Here is a 22,809-nt window from a genome sequence, read left to right as displayed (position 1 = left end):
TTGGGGCTGCTAATCAGCCCCCCTGCACAAACAGTGACCCGACTCCGGCAAGGCACCAACTAGAACTGAGGTGCCTCTGGCTCGGGGGGCGGGGTAACGTTCGGACCTGTTGTCTCAAGGTCCTTACCTTTACCCGAGCTGGGTTGTCTGTATTTGACGGTGTGGCTCTTGAGACATCCCTCCTGAGGTCAAAATGATTCTCTAGCTCGGTAGTCAGCACTATGCTCAGAGCGCGTAGGCCAGTCTCTGCTACGATCTACCACAGAGTGTGGCGTACATATTTCCAATGGCGTCGTACCAGAAGCTACGATCCTCAAGTGTTTAGGATTTCCAGAGTTCTGGCCTTCCTTCAAGCTGGATTAGACCTTGGACTTCGCCTTGCTTCACTCAAAGTGAATGTCTCTGCTATATCCATTTGGTTCCAGCGTACACTTGCTCCACTACCAGATGTCCACACCGTCCTCCAGGGTGTCCTCCGGATTTAACCTCCCTTTGTCCCTCCAGTGGCTCCGTGGGATTTGTCAGTATTTCTTTGTGCCCTCCAGGGTCCTCCATTTGAACCCCTGGATTCTGTAGAACTCAAGTGGTTCACAGCAAAGACTCTTTTTCTTCTGGCTATTGCATCTGCCAGGAGGGTATCAGAATTGGAGGCGCAGTCCTGTCGTCCCCCCTTTCTGATATTTCACCAGGACAGGGCTGTGCTTTGCACTCGTCCTGAGTTTCTGCCTAAGGTGCTTTCTCATTTCCATATAAACAGGAAATTATAATACCGGTCTTTCAGAACCCTGAAGGGTATAGGAAGGATGGACCAGTGCATCCTGAGAGCAAAAGCTTTAACTGTGTGGTGCCCGGGATCCAGATCCAACCTACACCCCAAGGTCTCCCTGTGGAGTCTATGGACCCTGAAGAAGAAATTCTGTTTTGTTTTGTTTTGTTTTTTATCCAATCCTGAACTAAACACAAGCAATAGGGGTAATGCAGTACACCAAATACATCTTTACTTGTTACTGAAAGGGCAGAACTGGCTTTTAAAAAGGGCGATCTTACATATTGTAATTATTAATATCCTTTATTTATATGATGCCACAAGTGTTTCGCAGCGCCTTACAGAGTACATAAAATAATAAGTGAACAATAAACGAGAAACTTACAGTACACTACAGTGCAGGACAAGGACATGATTTATGTACATTGCTGCAAAAGCGATTAAACACTCACAATAAGCAGCAGGGAGTTAGCAGTTAAGTGTTAGGTGCCCTTGTGGGGAGTAAGGAGTAGAAGAAAGTTTAAGGAGAAGCACATGAGGGAAGCGGTCCCTGTTCATGAGAGCTTACATTCTAAAGGGGAGGGGCGGACAGACAGGCATGACACAGATGGGGTAGATAGGGAGGAAAGAGCATGAAGTGGGTTAGAATGAGAGCTGGAAGGCCTTGATGAAGTAGTGGGTTTTGAGAGCCCATTTGAAGATTTGTAGAGAAGTGAAGAGCCTGATAGGGAGAGGGAGAGAGTTCCAAAGGTAGGGAGCAGTGCGGGAAAAATCTCGGAGGCGGGAGTGGGAGGAAGTAATCAGTTGGCAAATGAGGCGGCATTCATTTGTTGAGCGAAGTGGACGGGCAGGAGTGTGAAGGGAGAGGTGGTCAGAAATGTAAGTGGGAGGGGATTTGGTGAGAGCTTTGTAGGAGAGTGTAAGAACCTTGAATTATATTCTGAAGGGGAAGGGGAGCCAGTATAGGGCTTGAAGGAGAGGGGAAGCTGATGTAGAACATCTGGAGAGGAAGATGAGCCGAGCAGCAGCATGGAGGACAGATTGGAGTGGAGAGAGGTGGGAGACTGGGAGGCCAGTTATGAGAAGGTTACAGTAGTCTAATCTGGAGATGACCAGCAAGTGGATAAGGGTTTTAGTAGCATCCTGGGTGAGGAAGGGTCTAATCCTGGAAATATTTTTTAGGTGAAAACAGCAGGACTGATGTGCTGAATGTGTGGTTTAAAGGAGAGGGAGGAGTCTAGGATCAAAATTTAGTGAGGGCGTGTCGAAGATACTGCAGCCTATGCAGAGAAGTGTGGCCATTTTCAGACAGATATTTTACACCTACAAATGTGTCCTCTTGCATCTTTGCCACTTTTGCGGGAAATCGCGCCACGTGTCGCGCACCCACAAGCGGGTACGCGCACTGCATTCGCACCCGCGACTCCATAAAATTGTATGGTGCGAACGCAGCGTGCAGCATGGCGTAGCACAGCACAAGTGCTAATCGCATGGCGTAGCACAGCACAAGCGGCTAATCGCATGGCGTGATGCATGCGCACGTTTGTAGCGCAATCGACGAAGATGCAAGAGGACACATCTGTACAGTAGTTTATGATTAATGCTATGAAGCCAAGTTTACAAAAAGAGGCAGTCTGGAGATGCATATAGTAGAGTGTATGTATTTAGTACCATGGTAATTACATAGTGGCCTAGTGTTCCTGCTAGGCTGATTTAGCGAGGCACCACGCCCTGCCCGAAATTACAAAGGTAAATGCACCCTGCTCTTTTAGCAGAACCCTGCTAATACAGCCTGCCCTGAGCCTTCCCCACCCACGTGCAGCAGTGTCCTGCAGGTGGGAAAAGTTGTGTGCATGTGCACACCATCTATTCACCGTGAGTGGAGAGCTTGGGGGAAGCCCAGCACCTCCGTAAGTGCTGGGCACGCCCTCAAGTGTGACAAATTGGAGACATGTCACAAGAACACACCCCCTCCCCAGCTGGCCAAGCCCCCTTTCAACTGGCCACGTCTTTTGCGCACATAGAGACTACCTGCCGGCACCCCCAGCGCCCTGTCTGCAGTCTAGCGGGAACACTAGTGGCATTCTCACCACCTATTTCAAAATTACAATGTGAGTACAATATTTTCCCTATAATATCCCACCTGCTATTCCTTAGGTCAGCAATTGTCAAGTGCTTGCGACTAGTGCATACATGTTGCATTACACAGCCAGCCAGGCCCCGTACATACACTGGCCAGCCCCCAACAGTCATACTCTGGCTGGCTCTGTCCTGAACATGCACTGGAGCCCATGCGCACAATGCTCCTAGAGCAGACCACTCAGTACTGAAGAACAGAACACAGGGGCACATCACATCACTGGGATGGCAACGCTGCGTCAATAGGAGAGGAGCACAACAAGGCTGGCAGCGACACATTTTCTCACTGAGGAGAGCAGACTAGCAGACAGCCCAGATATGATTGTCAGAACGGTGTGGCATACATAATATAACTTGAGGGCACTGTGCGTTATACTGTAAACTGGGGAGGCACTGTGTGGCATATATATAAGAACTAAGGGCACTACAGTGGCATAATGAGAACTGGGGGGACTACAGTGTGGCATAATGTGAACTGGGGGGACTACAGTGTGGCATAATGCGAACTGGTGGGCTACCATGTTACATAATGCAAACTGGGGACACTACAAGTGTGGCATGATGCAAACTGGGTGCATTACAAGTGTGGCATAATACAAGTTGAAGGCACTACAGTGCGGCATAATGTAAATTGGGGGCACTACAGTGTGGAATAATGCAAACTGGGGGCACTACAGTGCGGCATGATTTAAACTGCGGATAATACTAAAAAAAAACAACTAATGGTATGCCATGCAAATCTGTGTCCTAGGTTTTTTAGGTGTTGTTTTAGATCGCCTGCAAAAAGACTTAAAATAAATGAGGAACCTTTTTCTGTTTCCACAACAGATAATTCCTGTGTTATGTTTTTAATATTTACTTGAGTTGTCAAAATGTCTTTAAGCAGATAGAGCAGCATGTTATTCCTCCAAGAACAATCATCACAGAAGGCACTAAAAAAAAGGTAGCATGAATAATATGGCAACATTACAAGATGCACAATTTGAATTATAGCCAGTTGTATTGGACATGTCCACGTAGTGGGTAGTTTTCTTTACACGAACCATCTCTAAAAGACCATGGAGTTCTAACTGAACTTGAACTTTTGTTTTATACGTCATTATTGAAGTCAAGCTGTGTAAAACCGGTGTGGATTGATAGATATTCAATACATTCACACCAGAAGGTAGACAGGCAATAGGTTGATGGTTAGAAAAGGTTGACAGGGTTAAAAGGTCAACATGTAAATGGTCGACATGGTCAAAAGGTTGACATGGAAATGATCGGCACAGAAAAGGCCATTTTTTTTGTTATTTAACTGTAATTCTAATCTCCCCCTAATTCCTGGCCTTTCCCCAAGTGCCTAAGCCTAAAAAAAAAATGTGTTGACCTTTTTATTGTCAACCATTTGCATGTTGACCTTTTGACCATGTCGAATTTTTAACCCTGTCGACCTATTCACTGTCTACCTTCTGGTGTCCACTTAATGACTTTCTATCTAGTTACTGTCTATTTACCATCCAAATACCTGTAAAACATAGTAATTATTAACAGTGCAGTACGAGCAAGAAAATGTAGAGAATTTCTAAAACAGTGATTATAAATACGAAAAAAATTTAATTTGGGTGCTCTGGCTGCTTATGTGAAGCAGCCATTTATAAAAACATATAGTGCCTGCACTATCCCTAGCAGCCCACACAATGATCTCTTTATATTTAATAAAATACAATAAATACCTCATATTCAAGGGCAAGGTCAGTATGGTCATCTATGTCAACCTTGGCCATTAACACCTTTCCTTCATGTTTAGCAACTGCCTTCTCCAATCTGGGAGCCAAAAGCTTGCATGGACCGCACCATCTGAGGAATAATAGAATATACTATCATGTATCTTAAATTCTGTTCATTTATAATATGTATTCTATCTATATACAAGCTAATTGCTACACAAAAAGACCTGTATGTTTGTTGGAATAGATTCAGTGTACTTTTTGTACAATTTCTCTATGCACCAATATTTTCTAATAATTATACAGATGGGTGCTCGCTCGTCTTTGCTGCAGTTGCTCCTCATGGCGTCCCTGATCCTGTGAAAGTTTGCTAGCGCAAGATGTCTTTTTTTGCTGAAAATACGTCTAAGTCGCAATGTGATGCTAGGCTGCTCGTGGCAAGGCGACGTGAATTAGAGTTCGAATGGGGCACAATAGTGGGTGCTCAACGGATGGGACATTCCATTTCCAAAGTTGTGCGGACATTCAACATTCCTCGATCTACAGTGTCACGTGTGTACCGCGAATACTTCATTGAAGGCATTATGACCCATTGTGGAAAGCTCAGTGGCCGACTACGGGTGCTTAATGATCTCAACCAGCAATGTTTGGTTGGAATGGTCTATGGTAAAAGACAAGCGACACTGGCTCAAATCACATCCACATTCAATTCATGAGGTATCAGACGCATATCCTACAGATCAGTGTGTTCCATGGGATATGAAAGCAGTAGACCCACCAGAGTGCCTCTGTTAATACTACAACACTGGACACAGCATCTCACTTGGGTTCATGATGTCGCTAATTTGACCCTGGAGGACTGGCAACATGTGGCGTGGTCTGATGAGTCACGGTTATAGTTGTTTCGGGCTGATGGTAGGGTTCGGGTGTGGCGCAGACCCAATCAGACCATGGCCACCAGAAGTCAACAATGCACCATGCAGGCTGGTGGTGGTTACATAATAGTGTAGGGGATGTTTACGTGGTATTGGTTGGGGCTGTTGGTCCGTCTGAAAATGTAATTGACCTGTAACCTCTACGTTGCATTGCTTGAAGACCATTTGCAGCCCTTCACGAACTTCATGTAACCCCCACAACGATGGAATATTCCAGAAGGATAATGCAATGTGTCATCGGTCCCAAGTTGTCCAGAATTGGTTCAAGGAGCATTCAGGAGAGTACTGACGAATGGTGTGGCCACCACGTTCGCCCGACATGAACCCAATTGAGCATTTATGGGACATGGTGGATAGGTCTATTCGCACCCAAGATTCTGCACCTACAAATCTCAGGAAGCTATTCAGATGGCATGGGTCAACATCTTTCCAGAGGTCTTCCATTCACTTGTGGAATTGATGACACATCGAGTTGCTGCACTTCACCGGGCTAGAGTACACGATACTAGGCATCTATCCCATGACTTTTGGCACTTCAGTGTACTGCACAATGTTTTGGAACTTACTGTACAAACTGCACTACAAACCGGAGGCCAGAAAAAACTCACACCTTCACAGGCAGAAACACATATAATAAAATAAAAAAGGAATTAAAACATTATAAACAATGCATTTTGTCTCTTTCTTTTCTAATTTAGACAAACATGTACTATCAGTGTCTTTCTTTAGCTTGTTATACATTCCACTATATCTTTATTAAAGAAAGAGAATCTTCCAGCTAAAACTTTAGCAAACTAATAATTAATGATAATTGTTTATAAGTATAGCACCACAGATTCCATAGTGCCTGACAAAAATGAAAGCAGTATGCATAATAACAAGTACGAGGATATAAATGAATGCATGGATGCTATTAACAGAAATAAATTGCAAGGTATACAGGAAAATTAATCAAATAAAAAAGGTTGCTGCCATAAAGTGATGAATTTGTGGTAAGAAAATATGTTCCCTTGAGCAGCATCGAAGGGGTGGAAGGATCACTTCAGTTCCCAAACACAGATATTCTCTCGGTAAAAATTGATAAAGAATAACATAAATAGTCCAATTGCACTAAACCAATGGATTGTCTGCTCACATTAATAGGGGTAATAAAAGGATTATAGTGGTCATCTTCAGTTTCACATTTGATTGGTTTTCGGTCTCCTGTGGAACGGTTACTTATACTAGAGGCCAAATAAGCAAATTTGATTTCCAAGAGAAGAGGTGTACACAGGAGAAAATCAGATTGCTAAGAACAGGACCCAACTCTACAGATAGTGGAGGCAGAGGGGAAGGTGTGACAGAGGTAGAGACACTAAAGGGGCCGTTCAAGAGGTTGGTGAGAGGAGTGCAAATTTGAAGGATGGTAATGTGCATTGTAAAAAGACAGGTTGAAGAGGTGAGCTTGCAGTGATTGCAGAGACTTCATCTTCGGTGACTGGAGAGAATAAACTGAGGGTGGAATAGAGTGTAGGAGATGGTGTTCAGAGTTTGGTATGAGGAAATATCTTGCTGAATGGTATCTATTTTGTCTGTGAAGTAGGTGGAAGACCATGGGCTGTGACGGAGGGGAGGGTCAAAGGGCAGAGAATCAAAAGAGTTGGCCGCATCTATGTGGCTACACCACTCCTAAAGTAGCTGTCATCACTATCAGCACCATTTTGCATTGGCCCTATTCATGGTGCAAGAGATCCATCTGAAATCAGACAAACCCCGGCTTATGCCCACTGCTGAATCGCCTGTAATTCCACCTACACGCCAATGACATGTCCTCAGAAGATGTATGTTACATATGAACGCCCAGTTACCCCACTCAACTGCAAGCTGAGATGCAGCTAATATGTGCATGATTCACCCTTAGTAGCTCAAAGTGTTCGGCTAGGATGCATACGCAGTGCGAAAAATTGCACGACCCATCCACAAAATGGACTTGCGTACAACTCTGAGTTAACCTCTATATGTGGTGGCTGGAGCTGCACTATCTAGTGCTGAAGTGAGTGTTTTGTCGTATATAAAGACAGCTTAATCAGAAAAGTCATTGGAGAAGGTAGTTGTTTGAGTGAAATGGGAAGGGAATTGTGTCAAGAGTATTCAGGTGTTGTGTGCGTGACGTTTTGGGTACAAGATGAAAGCATGAGGTAAGACGAGGCTAGGAGGTTGTAGGAGGAGCATAAACAAGCCAAGTTTGAGTATCTAGAGATGGAGCAGGAGTGAGAGAAAACAATGTCAAGGTAGTGTCCATCATAGTGAGTGGGAATTTAAGTCCACTGGAGAGACCAATGGCAAAAGTACTTAGAAGTTTAATGGCAGCAGACACAATGGGATTGTCATTAGGTATGTTGAAGTCACCTAGTATGGGAACAGGCAGGTCAAAGGATAGATTAGTGAGTTAGGCAGCAATGTTGCAAATAATCAGCAAACTGGTTCTGAGGGGAGGAAAATGACAATTACACATAGCTGGAACAGAAAAAATAGATGGATAGTGTGAACTTCAAGAGGAAAACAAAGACAGGTAGGGTTCTAGGGATATGACGCGGAAAGTGAAGCTTGTAGAAAGTAGATGTTTACTACACTGCCTTGTCTATAATATACCCCTTTCACACATAGTGCAAAAATCCAGGTTTTTGCATGTGAACGCGCATTGACCCGGATTTTTGCTATGTGTAAATACAAACGACCTGGGTCGAAGTCCTGGGTCCTCGACCCTGAAGTAATGCCTACTTTAGCACGCACATTTTCTTTGCACTCTTCAGAGGAAGTAAAAATTTAGTACTAAACCAGTAGTTCTCAACCAGGGGTACTCACTGTGACATTTAGGGGTAGACAAATTTAATTCTGATATGGCGGTGCAGGGGAACATCAATGTGGTAATAGACACATAAGGAAAGCAGCTACTTAGGGATCTCTACCACCATGCATGAATGTACTATGATAGAATGCTCGAAAATACAGGGGCATAAGAGATTATTTGGATTTAGTGAAATCCAGTTAATTTGTGACAAAGCCCGCGATGTAAATAGCGCCGGGAGATAGACTAAACACCCTGTTTAAGATGCGAGAACGGGCATTCCCCGACCTAACTTCCCAGCGCGATGCTGTTTTCCAGGCGCGATGGGCAGAAAACAGCCTCGCACCGGGACTTTTGTCAGATTTATCCTTATTCGGGGTTAGCTGCGCGGTGTATTGAATAGCTCTGGGAGCTGCTTCCCGGAGCTATTCACTTCTTGCAGAATAGAATCTATGAGAGGGGAATTCAGGGTGTGATTCAGGACTTAATAACAGTGTTGCAAACATATTGTAATACAGCAGGAAGTGTCTGAGGACAAACATTGCCTCCTGCCAGTATCGCAAATCTGAAGACGCAGCATTGGATCACCAACGTGACCGGGTCACAGCCTTCGGCTATCTGAGTAAGCTTAAGCTTTCTCCAACGCCCTAGTTTTTACAAAAATGGACCCGGTGGATGCCCCCAAATGGCAGCAGTCTTTCAATCAGGCTGAGGCTTAGGGAGCGCTGCGAACAATCTCGCAGGACCCGTGCTTCACATGTGCAGCCATTGGAAATGTACGCAAACCAACGGGTTTGCATACATCTCTGAATCAGGCCCTTAACTTTGTGCAATGTATCTGGAATTGGATTGCGCAAATTGAAATCATGGGTAACAAATAAGAGATATGGTAAGAACTTACCCTTGTTATCTCTATCTCTACAAAGTCCATAGGGTTCCACAGGATACCTTGGGGTATAGGTTACGATGTCAGGCATCGGGCACCACATAGTTAAGTTTTCAGCCTCCCAGGATGCACTGGGGTTCCCCTCCTATACCCCGCCCCAAGGCAAATCAGTTATGTAACAAGCCCCAGGCCGGAGGCGGAGAGGAAAGAGAAAGAAGAAAGATCTGGAACATACAAGAATCACATTCTCACCAGAAGGAGATGGAAAAACCGGTGACCAGATGAAAGCCCATCTGCAGTACAGGTGCGACAGGGCGGGAGTCCTGTAGAACCCTATGGACTTCGTAGAAATAGAGGTAACAAGGGTTCTTACCATATCTCATATTGTCTACATCGGGGTCCATAGGGTATCCACAGGATACCTTGGAGATGTCCCAAAGCAGTATCCTTTAAGGGTGGGGATGCTCCTGTGCTGAAAGGAGAATCCGCAGCTCGAAGGAAGCATCCTGAGATGCAAAGGTGTCAAATGCATAATACCTCACAAAAGTATGGACAGAAGACCATGTGGCTGCCTTGCAAAGCTGAACCACTGAGGCACCACGTCGAGCTGCCCATGAAGGACCTACAGACCTAGTGGAATGAGCCCTAACAGAGGATGGAACAGGAAGGCCTACATGAATATAAGCCTCAGAAATTGAGATGCGAATCCATCCTTCCAAAGTTTGCTTAGTGGCAGGCCAACCCTTCTTTCGGAAGCCATAGAGGACAAATAAGGAGTCCGACTTCTTAAAAGAATTGTTGCGGTCAACATAAATCTTCAGAGCACGCACCACATCCAAAGGTGGCCTCACCAACCGAAAGGTCTGGTGAATTAAAGGCCGGCACAATGATTTCCTCGTTGATGTGGAAACTACATACAACTTTTGGGAGTACGAAGGACCACCCTGTCCCTATGAAAGATGAGAAAAGGAGGCCGACATGAGAGAGCCCCCAATTCTGAGACCCGTCTGGCGGAAGCAATGGCCAGAAGGAATACATGTCCTCAGAAGCTGTAAGCCATTTTAAATCCACTGAGCCCAGTGGTTCAAATGGCGGTCCTTGGAGAGCCCTCAGGACCACAGCCAGATCCCAAGGAGCGACTGGTGGAACAAAGGGAGGCTGAATACGAAGTACACATCTTGCATAAAGGTGCGGACATCAGGAAGAGTAGCAATCCTACGCTGAAAACACACCGACAGGGCAGAAACCTGCACCTTCAGAGAAGCAAGGCAAAGAACGTGATCTAAGCCCGCCTGTAGGAAAGCCAACACTCTGGATATCCGGAACACCTAAGGATCATAGCCTCTAGGGCGACACCACTCAAAGAAAGTATGCCATACTCGATGGTAAATCCTTGCAGACGTAGGCTTTCGAGCTCTTAGCATGGTGTTAACTACAGAGCTGGAAAAACCCCTGGACCTTAAGAGGGCTGTCTCAACAGCCACGCCGTCAAAGATAGACGACTCAGGTCCGAGTAAAGACAAGGACCCTGTGACAACAGGTCCGGACGTAGAGGCAACCGCATTGGAGTGTCTAGGGAGAGACTCCGAAGGACTGAGAACCAGTGACGTCTGGGCCACTCTGGAGCTATCAACAGGAGCGTGCCGCCTTCTTGTTTGAATTTTCGGATCACCCGAGGAAGAAGAACGAACGGAGGGAAGAGATACGCAAACTGGAAGGTCCACTGGACCGACAGAGCGTCTACCAGAAGTGCCTCCTTGTCTCTTGTTCTTGACCCGTACACAGGCAGTTTGTTGTTATGTTGGGAGGCTATGAGGTTTATCTCTGGAACCCCACTTGTCCACCAGGAGTTGAAAACACCTCCTGGTGAAGAGAACATTCTCCCGGATGTACGTCCTGCTGGCTGAGAAAGTCCACTTCCCAGTTGAGGACTCCCGGGATGAACACCGCTGAGATGGCAGGGAGATTGCCCTCCACCCAAGTCAGGATGTGGGACACCTCCGCCAGCGCTGCCCGACTTCGGGTTCCCCCTTGGCGGTTTATGTAAGCCACCGTGGTGGCGTTGTCCAATTGGACCTGCACGGGTTTTCCTTGTAGAACCTGTTTTGCTTGTTGTAGAGCATCGAATTCCGTGCAAAGTTCCAAGATGTTTATTGGAAGCGCCGCTTCTGCCGGGATCCACCTGCCCTAGAACAAGTGTGGACCCGTGACTGCTCCCCAGCCTCTGAGACTGGCGTCCGTCGTCAAAAGGACCCAGTTCGCCACCCAAAAGTGAAGTCCCCTGTTCAGGTGAGTCGTTTGCAACCACCCGGCCAGAGACAGACAAACCTCCAGAGAAAGCACCATGGGTTGTGTCTTTATCCGCTGAGGCAACCCATTCCATCTGGATAAGATCACCTGCTGCAGAGGTCTGGAGTGAAACTGGGCATATTCCACCATGTCGAAGAGTGACACCATGGTGCCCAGTAACTGCATCGCCGAGTGAATAGACAGTCGGCGGCTCTGAAGGCAACTGCGTACCTTTGTCTGTAATGCAGAGATCTTTTCCTCCGTCACAAAGATCCTCTGTAGTTGAGAGTCCAACAAGGCCCCGAGATGGAGAATCCTGTGTGAGGGAACCAGGGTGGATTTCTTCCAGTTTATTAACCAGCCGTGATTCTGAAATACTGAGATTGTCATTTGCAGATGAAGCTGGAGGACCTCTGGAGACCCTGCTAACAACTGAAGGTCATCCAGATAAGGCAACAAGCGGACTCCCTGCATCCACAGGTGGGCTGCCATGACTTTGGTAAAGACACGAGGCGCTGTTGCCAGACCAAATGGCAGTGCCTGGAATTGGAAATGTTTGTCGAGCACTGCAAACCTGAGGAATTGCTGATGCGCTGGGACAATGGGGACATGCAGGTAAGCGTCCTGGATGTCCAATGACATCACGAAATCCCCAGGCTCCATCGCCAGTATAATGGAACGCCTCCTGAACCGAGGCACCCTCAAGGACTTGTTGAGGGATTTGAGGTTGTGGACTGGATGGTAAGACCCATTGGGTTTCTGCACCAGAAAGAGATTGGAATAGAAACCCATGCCCCTCTGGGAGAATGGAACAGACACTATAACTCCAGCCTGGAGCATAGAGTGCAACACCTTCTGTAGTTCCAGGGCTTTGTTCTGATCTGACGGAAGGCCTGTGGTGAAAAACCTGCTGGGGGGCCTGCGCCGAAAGGAGAGGGCATACCCCCGAGAGACCACCTCGTGTACCCAAGTGTCCTTGGTAGTCAGACACCAACGCTGGGCGAACCGAAGCAGGCGGCCTCCCACTCTGGGATCCCCCAAAGTTAGGCTCGGTCCGTCAGGCCGAAGGCTTGTCATCCGACTTGGGGGCAGGGCGTCTTGTACTCCAAGCTTGTTTCTTGGGCTTGGTAGCCTTTTTGGGCACGACCTGTCTTGGAAAAGACTGCACTTTGGACCTACCCTGTGCCCTGTAGGGCCGAAAGGATGAAGTACCAGACCCTGACGGGACTGTAGCCGATGGGAGACACGCAGACTTGGCTGCTGCCAGCATGGCAACTATCTTGTCTAGATCAGGGCCAAATAAGACCTGTCCATTAAAAGGCAAGCATTTTAAGCCCTTCTTGGAACCTGCGTCCGCTTTCCAAGAGCGCAACCATAAGGTGCAACGAGCGGCTACAGCTGCAGAGGAGATTCTGGAGGTGAGAACGATATCCAAGGCTGCCTCATTAATGTAAGTGGCTGAGTCTCTTAGATTGCCAACTATGGCTGCTCCGCAGAAGAGTCAGAGTCCAGAGACGCCTCCAAACTACCAGCCCAGCGCTCCATGGCTCTGGCCACCCAACACACAGCCATAGCCGGTCTGGACGCCCCTCCAGCAAGGGAATAAATGGACTTAAGACATATTTCAACCTTGCGATCCATAGCATCCTTTAAGGAGGACATGGAGGGCATGGGCAATGTAGCACTTCTCACTAGGCGTGTCACATGAGAATCCACTTGTGGAGGAGATTCCCACTTAGAGAAATAATTATCCGCAAAGGGGTATGCAAAAGCCTAACGTTTTTGAGGCTGGTACTGTTTACCCGGATTTTTCCACGCCTCCTCTAAATGACCCACTAGCTGACCAGAAAGAGGAAATACAGTGGCATCACCTTAATATTCTTAAAGAAGGCGTATTTGGATTTGGCCGCGGGGGGATCGTCATCCTCAATAACCAAGGTCGTACGGACTGCACGTATAAGGCCAGGTATATAGACCATAGACTTAGACTCCATCTCTTTAGTACGGAGGGGCTCCTGGTCAGAAAGGTCAAAAATGTCACCATCATCAGACACCACATCATTCTCATCAAACTGAGCCGTCTGAAACGCCAAAGGACGCTTATGCGGCCGCAATGATAACTGTCCCTGTGAAACGTCTGACCAGTGTTTGCTCCGTAGTGGACAAGGAATTAACCCACGCAGGCTCTTGTGAGACCTGGGGGGGCGAAAGTGGGAGACCCTGGGGTACCATCAACTGTCTGGGGAACCCCTGCATGGGCAACGACACCACTGACTGCTGTGATAACCCCATTTGGGGGAACGCAGGGGGCGTCGCTAGCTGGCCCACAAGGGTTGTAAGTGCCTTAGCAAAACAAGCTCAGGGTGGTTCCTGCAGAGGCACAGTGACAGAAATCGGGCATGATATTAGATAACACGCCCTACATAACCCGTCCGCGTTTCCATCACCCTCCGCTAATGGTACATTACATTTGGTACACTTTAGCTGAAGAGGAGAATCACGTTCACTTTCAGACATGATGATTGTAACGGAGCTATATGTGACACACCTCACAGACAAATGCTTGTATAGTGAGGCAATGAACACCCTGCAATACAGCACCGCAAGGGCTTTAGCAGAGAAGAATAGTAGCGTTCCCGCTAGGCTGTTTTAGCGGGGCGCGGCGCCCTGCCCTCCTTCTGGAGGGCGAAAAGCACCCTGCCCTCCAGGAGGAGGGCAAAAAGCGCCCTGCCCTCACAGACTGCGGGTGCTGTTCTCACCCGCGGGACGCAGTGTCCCGCGGGTGGACAAACATGCGGTGACCCGGTCACCGCCGGAGAATAGACGCCGGGCGCATGCGCCCGGCATCTATTCTCCCTTTCTGCAGCGCTTGGGGGCTGCCCGGCATGTCCGTGAGCGCCGGGCACGCCCCCAAGTATGACGAAAAGGGGACGCGTCTTATAGACACGCTCCCTTTTCATGACCACGCCCCCTTTTCGGACGCGCGCGCGCGCACAAGGTTGCCCTCTCTAGCTCCGGCGCCCTGCCTGCCGCCGGAGCTAGAGTGAACACTAGAATAGGGATAGTAAAATGGCTGACAGTCAGAAGTGAAAGTACAGGCAGCAGCGGTAGCATTAAGTCACATACAATGCAGAATAAACCCTGCACTATCAGCGCTGTGAACAACTACACAGACACAGAGCCTGGTAGGAAACAGCGCTGCATACACTGACCTTACACCGGAGGAGATGTATGCAGGGGGACCCGGACCGCGATGCCACCGATGATCAGTGTCCAGCAGCGCTTGCCAAGTTACTCAGGAAGATGGCCGCCGAGGAGTAGAGAGGAGGCGGGCCCAGGAGAGGAGCACTCACACAGGGAGCAGACCGCAATGGAGAGGCCGTGTGCAGCAGGGGAGGCGCCGGCTGTATACAGGGAAGGCATGCTCCCCTGGCATGCATTTAACCCCCAGGACGCCGGACGTTTACCGCACAGCCACGGCCCGCTGTCCCAGGAGCGTACTGGAAGCGCAGGTTAATACCTGGCTCCACGCTGCAGCCAGTCCCCAGGGAGCCCCCTGCCTGGGGACTTAGGACTGTGTTGTCCGGCGGGGACCCTCTGCGGGACCCAGCTGCTTACCTGTCCTCCTTGGATCCGGCAACAGTCCAGGCATCCGGGGTCACCGCTAGCTGTGACCCCAGATACCTACCAGCTTTCCCGGATCAGTACCGGCGTTCTGGTACTGGCGGGGTGTAGGAGTGACAGCATGGACGTCAGTACTGACCGTCCATGCTGTACAACTCAAATGTGCAGCCACAGCTGCATGGAAGAAAACTTCAGGGGCCATAACAGCCCCCCTCTATTACAGGTGCTCCGACTCCGAGCACCAACGAAACTGGTTTGCCTTGGCTCGGGGGTGGGGTATAGGAGGGGGACCCCAGTGCATCCTGGGAGGCTGAAAACTTAACTCTGTGGTGCCCGATGTCTGACGTCATCACCTATACCCAAAAGTATCCTATGGATACCCTATAGACCCTGATGTAGAAATAATCTATGCGATTTTTTGCAATTCAATTCCAAAATCTCAGACACTTATCACAGCAAAAACATGTTTTTGTTTTTTTTGGGGGGGGGTTTTATCTCATACCCACCTGAGCAGGGGAAAAGGATTAATTAATTACTCTAAAAAGCTAAAAAATGGGTTCAATGATGTAGAGATGTTGTCTTGATGGGAAATTATTTTTTGAGCTTGCAGATGGGAGCTAAAAGTGTTTTCACGACGATTTACAAACTTGTTTAAAAACACTGAAAAACTATAAAGACTTTAATTTGATGAAAAACACTTATTGGCTATTAATTTTCTACAATTAAAAAAAAACCATAAAGGTCAACATCCAATACATTCCTTATGGCAACTAACAGCCTTCCAATGTTCTGCTATATAATTGCCGGTTTATGGGGGTTCAGGGCAGTGCTTGAAGTGTGCCAAAATGAAACAGTATATCATACTGGCACTTCACTATGGCACCTGGCCGGCGCTGGGACTGTCACTGTCCCAGTGCCAGTCAACAAGCGGCTGCTCCCTGTTTAAATTTGGCGGCGGCCAATCACGGCTAGCGGAACCGGCAGCCAATCAGCGGCGGCCGCGTGGCCACCTCTAATTGGCTGCCGCTACGCGAGCTGTCATTGGCTCATGGCCGGCACTAAGTACAAAATGCCGTCGAGGAGTGAGGGGAAGGGAGCGCCACCTTCACCAGAGAGCAGGACAGCGAGGTTAAGGTGCCCATACACGGTGCGATAAAGCAGTCGATATGTCGAATTGGTACAATATCGCTGCTATATCGTACCGTGTATGGGCATGATATCGGACAGAGCGAGATCCCATGGGGTCGTACATCACACCTCCAGATCTTACTGCAGGTTCATTTGATCTGGGGATGCGATGTACGATCCCATGCAGTGCTATGCGGGTCGGGGAGGGGCAGCCTACATTGCTGCGATCCTTGTAAATAGCCTTTACAATAAAATTACGAGAATCGCAGGAACGCTTCATGAAAATTATCCGTGGTGTGTGTGTGTGATTTTCATGGCTTGAATTTTATTTCCAAACTTCCATACAATTGAATCGACCTCTATAACATCAGGCTATGATATTGCTTGTTAAAATATTTTTTATCCGTTTATATTTGACTTAAAATAATAAAGTTAAAAAAGTGAATAATTCCAGTCTTGCTTATGCACCACTTATTACTTTTGAATATAGAGGCAATTTTATCTAATAGCAATTATATTTAGTACAAATGTTTTTCTTTCCAAATGTTGTGGGTAAAAATAAAGCAAATGAGCTGCCAGGAAATACCAAGGTGGACCACTGCTTTAGGCCATAATGGAGAAAACCAATAGGTGCACCAAGATTTTCAAAAGCACCAAGGAATGTTTGCATATTTGTCCTGCCTACATTATTCATGGATTATGGGAAATTTTACAGGATGGGTATGAAACCTTTCTGCACTTTATGGAGTAGCGCTGTATTTTTGTATATTAGAGAACTATGTATAGATTCAAGTAAAACTTACTGTGCATGGAAATCCACCACCACTGGGGTCTCACTTCCAACAACACGATCCTGAAAGTCATCTTTATTCTGGACATTAAATGTTACTCTACAAGAATTTGACATGGAAATATTATGAACAATGGTAAGAATAGGCAAATTAGAGGTTTGTGCAGTTGTAGACAGCAGACCAAACGTTCGTGTGCACTTTGAAAGCAAACTGAAGGAAGTCTGAGCTGGTACAATAAGACTCTTTCCAGATGTCAAGAGAAAATGTTTGAAGATTAACCTCTGGGCCATCTGTAAAAGCCAAATAAGAGTTTATGTAAAAAACAATGCTACGTATGATAAGAGATAAATCCACTACAGACTATAAATGAACAAGGAACATAGGGACAGATGTATGAAGCTCTGGGAAGTGATAAAGTGGAGAGTGATAAACTACCAACCAATCAGCTCCCAACTATCATTTTTCAAACACAGCCTGTAAAATGACAGTTGGGAGCTGAGTGGCTGGTCGTTTATCACTCTCCACTTTATCACTTCCCAGAGCTTCATACATCTGCCCCATAGTTTTACAGATGAAGCTCTGTTTAGTAAAGGCCTACACTGCACCGAGTGGTACACAAAGCTGAGTGTTTCCAGGATCCTCTCTTTGCATGCAGAATGCAAATGTGGGGATTCAGAAGCGCAAATAGTTTTGCGCCTCAAACTGTAGCAGGAAGAGATATACTCAAGAAGAAACACACTAATGTGACTATCTCATAATGCATATATTTCTACAACATTAGCCTATGGATCAGGTGCAAGGAGAGACATGTAGCCTTGGTCGAAATGCAGTCGGAGAAAATGCTGACATGGACATGATGTCGACGCTGCGAATGTTGACAGTACATGTTAGGTTTAGGTCCAGATACTGTTATAATGCTATGTCGACTTGCACAAAGTCGACATGTTGTCCATTTCGACATTCAACCCATGTCGACATTTTGTACCACATCTGTCAGGAGCAACAAGTGTTATGTAGAGCAGAGATGTGGCTTGATATACTAAATACAAATTAAATTAATTTAACCTAAATACAAACAAACATTATTTCCCTCTTTGAAAATCTTTTCCAGCCCTAGTGGCAGTGACGTCAGATAATAATCCAGCCACATTAAATACTATCCAGTGGAGAGGTCAATATGCAAATATGCACCCAGAATCGTCATAATAATCACTTTATCTCGTAGCAGAAGCTCACAAGCAAACAAAACAGATATCGCACCTGATAGGTATACTGTATGTGCATCTGAGTTCATTCTACAGGTGCAAATATGCGAACACACCCTTACTACACACAGCCTATGATCACCCTCCACTTCAGTGTAAGGTTTGATTAAGCCTGTATAAAAATGTAAGTGTATACATTGTTTGGTGTGCATACACTGTATATATATGCACATATAACAAATGTACATCCAGCTCCACATGAGCCCCTAGACATGTCTGCATTACCCTCACTCTAGCGCTACTGCCTGTTACATCACTGTTCACAATGCAGGGAAGGTGACTGAAGGCAAGCATAATGCTGGGTACACACCTATACACTCGACGGGCTGTTCTTTTCGATATCGAGAGAATGTCTATTGGATTGCATAGGTGTGTACGCTGTCCCGATGCAGAAGCGTTAGCCAAAATACGGCTTTTAACGCTCCTGCAGTGGTCGGGATTGGGAGGTCGAATGTTCTGTTTAATATTTGTCGGCTCAACCTCCCGATCCCATACAAGCCCGTACACGCTGTGCTATGTCTGCACAGTGTATACGGTGCTCTGCGGCAACTGACAAGGGGTCACTCTGGGGACACACTGCACGGCTGATCAGGAGAGTTTTACCCGATCAGGCTGTGATCGAAAAGGTGTGTACCTAGCTTAAGAGTAGATTATAGGCTGACTTTCACATTGAGGGTCTGATTCAGACCCGGTCGCACGGCTGCGTTTGCATGCAGCCTGTCGATGTTTGCAATCTGCGCATGAGTACAAGACGCAGTCCGCGTGCGCGAACCAGTCACTGCGATCGGGAAGAGATCGCAGGCAGAATAAAGACGCTCCGCAAGCATGAGTGACAGGACGTGCCGTTTGTGGGTGGTGATGGGGTGGTCGATGGTAACGGGGATGTGGTGGTGCGAACGCAGGCGTGTCTGTGCATTGGAACACCATTTCAGGGACGTGCATAATTAAGACGCATCATCAGCATACACGTCACATGGCTGAATTAAACACAGCAGCACTCGCAGTGCTTGCGGTAGGGCATGGTCAACCACAAGTGGTGTGTATGGGTCCGATGTCAGTTGATGTTACCGATTGTTTAATACACTTCCTGGAGATGACGTATGTTGCCAAGGGAAAGTGGGAGTCTTGTGTCAGGCTGGTGGGTGTCTAATTTCATACCACGATCACACGGCAAAACATAGTGGGCGTGCTAATGTCTTGCTATCGATTGCGGATTTGCATACTTTGACTGCGGACAGCTGTGTGCGAACGCAGCCTTGCGACCAGGTCTGAATCAGGCCCCGAGTTCCCTGCATTTGCAAACAGAACACTTTGTTGTTCCATACTCTCCAGAGGCAATGGAAGATAGACGTACACTAATAAACAAAAATATGACCTATTCTCTTTAACACCATACAAGAAAATAGAAAGCGAGAAGGAAATATGTGTGACAAAAAGTAAAGAGATCTGTGCCAACAATAGCAAATCTTTTGAGAATTAAGAGCCTATTTAATAATCATTTCTGCCCTTAAAATAATCAGAAACTGCTGTATTTAAAGGCAGAATTAATCGCCCCCACAGACTTCGGTATGGGTATGGGATGCCGGCGGTCAGAATCCTGATAGGGTTAGAATACCAACTCTTTGTTGGCTGGTATCCTAACCCTCCCTGGTGCCCGAACCTAATCTCCCCCTTAGTGCCTAACCCTAACCTCACCACTTACTTTTGAGATTCCGCTGGTCGGGATGCCGGAATTCTGACAGGTGTTGGGATTCTGGTGCCAGCATTCTGACCGCCGGAATCCCCTCCGTCTGTATTTTAACCGTATCCCCCACATTTCAATGGGGACTGTATTTAACAAGATTTTGCACAGGAGGGCTAACGTCATCTTCAGATGGTATTAGCCCATTACACTCAATGTAACTGCCCTAGTGATCCCTCTCCGGTGAGTTGTAGGAGATCCCAATGCTTTTCGAGGCCTTTGCTACACTGTGCATGGGCAGCTGGAAGCCACAGTAGAATGCCAGTGTCCAAACGCAGAAGTAAAGTGATCACATATGCGATCACTTAACTTGTTACTGATCACAGGAATGGCCTCTCATCAAAGCCAGTGTTCCGGCTGATTAAATTGGTACATTTAAAACGAAAAAAAAAAAATCTTTATTGCCACAATATTCGGCAATAAGAATTCTTAGTTTTCGGGGGCACACCACATATAATAAATATGTCCCTCTAGTGAGAGCACCTGGCACTTGCACTGACGCAATATGCAGGCACAGGGAGAAGGAACGAAATATCTGTGGCTCATGATATATGCCTGCAGTGTCTAAATAGGTTATTTACAATAGTACTGCATTATATATTTTGGTTTCTACACAAAACTGCACTAGCTGGTAGTTTAAGTTACTGCAAATCCAAATTCTCCATCTTTAATTACTTCACTTTTCCCCGAAAAGCTATTGAATAGCTTTTCCCAGTGCCACAGGGATTTTAGCCGGCAATTAGTCACGGGGTAAAGCCCACGACTAATTGAATACCTATTAAACCTTGGAGAGAGATACTTGAGAGATAAAGTACCAACCAATCAGCTCCTAACTGCCATCTTACTGGCTATGGGCGGTATTCAATTCGTTTCTCACCCGCGATAAAGTTCCGCCTGCCGGACTTTCGTCTACATCGCGTCTTTTGCCCGCAGAAACTTATCGTGCACGTCCCCGCTATTCGCCCTATTCAATTCCAAAAGACGTGAAAGCGGTGACACATGAAGTCAGAACAGGTGGAAAGTGGTGTCAGAATAGGGGAAATCAGCCTGAACCCCCAAAAAAGATGCAGAAACATTGGGGATCAATGCAGTAGTGTCCGATTAGTCCTAATAAAACTGTCTGGGGTACTTAAGTTGGTACAATAGCCTTTAATTAGTGTCTTTGTACAAGTGGTGAAGAATGGCATAAAGCAGGGGTTTTTTTGAGAAAATAAGTAGTCCTGGCAAATTTGGGGTACCTGAAAATGGGTGCAAGCATATTTTAATGTCTCTGAAGTGAAGTTTTAATAGAAGTGAAATTCCTCCCTCATAAAAGCACCTGCAATCCCAAAAACACTTGACCCCTTCTTAGAGCACAGCCAGATCCTTATTTCGCTAGTTTTTGAAGTTGTCCCCCCACTTTGTTTTTTTGCCCCCAAAATGAAAGTAATTTTGGGGGGATTTCTCAAGTTTTTTTCTGGAATTTTTTGACGCAGTTGTCCTTTGTGGGGCTGTCCCAGGATTCTGAGTGGTTTCCCCAGTTTTGCACCCCAAAATAAAAATGTAGCACTTTTTTCTCCTGCTATTCAGAGGCAAATCTTTTTCGCCTATTACAGTGCATTGACTTTCTGCGTACGCGAAAAGCTGGTGGAATTGAATACGGAGATAAGTTTCTGACAGGCGAAAATACGCAATTGGCAACTTTTTTGCGGAACTCGGCTTTTCGCTTCTAATTGAATACGGGCTATGTTTGAAAAATAGCAGTTTAGAAAAATAACAATTAGAAGCTGATTGGTTGGTCACTCTTTCTCTCTCCAAGGTTTGATATATCTCCCTCTATGTGGAGCAGAATACATTTAGTATTAACTCAGGACGTGGTTTTGGGTGTGTGTCGCTGACGTTCCCAGCAAATCCTTTTCTTATGGTGCGTACACACTGGGCGATAAAGTGGATGATTGAACGATAACGATATCGTTCAGCCGTCCACTTTATCGTCCATTTTTAACACCAAAAAGATGAACGATGACGACGACGCGCATTCCCGCGGGTCATTCGTCATCATCGTTCATCGCGCTGACATGCAGGCCAACCTGACGATCTCGTCAGCTTGCTGCATGTCACGGAATGGGGGAGAGAGCCTGGCGCTGAACGATATCGTTAATGATATCGTTCAGCAGCTGTGCTCAATGTCATGAACGACATTGAGCACAGCCTGCCAGTGTTGATTTCTTTATTAATGTACGATGTTAGATTAGTAGCTCAATATCACGCGTGTAAGCGTATCGTCTAGCCATCCTAAGGTGCCCCACGTATGGGTCACGGGTGAGGTGGGTGTGATCGTTGTATGAGTGAGGGGAGCCTGCGAATAATCCATAATCCCACCGGTGTGCTAGCGCTGCTTTCTCTCACCTTCGTGGCTGGCTGCTGCGACTCGGACTTTTACTATATCCAGGAGAAGGACCTTGATGACATCACAGTCACGTGACCGGGCACGTGTCGTATGTGTCTACCGGGCACGCCTGTTAAAGTAAAGTGCAGGTCAGGCAGCCGCCAGCAGGGCGCGGGAGTTGTTGGGAGTAAATAGAGTGTGGCGTAACTGCACTTGATAAACAGGGATGTTATGAGAAGACAGCCAAATGCACGGCCGCTGCTGTGTTTGTGGCACCTTCCGGGCGGCGGGCGCACTGGGTGGTGTATGTGCATTAGGCAGAGAGTTTGTGCAATCTGTAT

The 22,809-nt window shown here is 46.8% G+C and overlaps 1 protein-coding gene across 1 annotated transcript in view; it reads right to left on the bottom strand.

Annotated features, from left to right (window-relative positions):
• Nucleotides 1-22,592, bottom strand: part of TXN2 (thioredoxin 2) — a 46,542-nt gene extending 23,950 nt beyond the window's left edge. The window contains exons 1-3 of the mRNA XM_088481215.1: nt 22,489-22,592; nt 17,107-17,384; nt 4,621-4,744 (exon numbers count right to left, since the gene is read on the bottom strand). Coding sequence (XP_088337341.1) covers nt 4,621-4,744; nt 17,107-17,384 — 402 coding nt within the window. The 5' untranslated portion in view covers nt 22,489-22,592. The remainder of the gene's footprint in view (nt 1-4,620; nt 4,745-17,106; nt 17,385-22,488) is intronic.
• Between the last annotated feature and the right edge of the window lie 217 nt (nt 22,593-22,809).

This window comes from Taudactylus pleione, unplaced genomic scaffold (genome assembly GCF_031769625.1).
Source record: "Taudactylus pleione unplaced genomic scaffold, aTauple2 ptg000266l, whole genome shotgun sequence".
Lineage (NCBI taxonomy): Eukaryota > Metazoa > Chordata > Amphibia > Anura > Myobatrachidae > Taudactylus > Taudactylus pleione.
The sequence above is the reverse complement of the archived record's forward strand: the minus strand, read 5'-3'. Positions and strand labels throughout refer to the sequence as shown.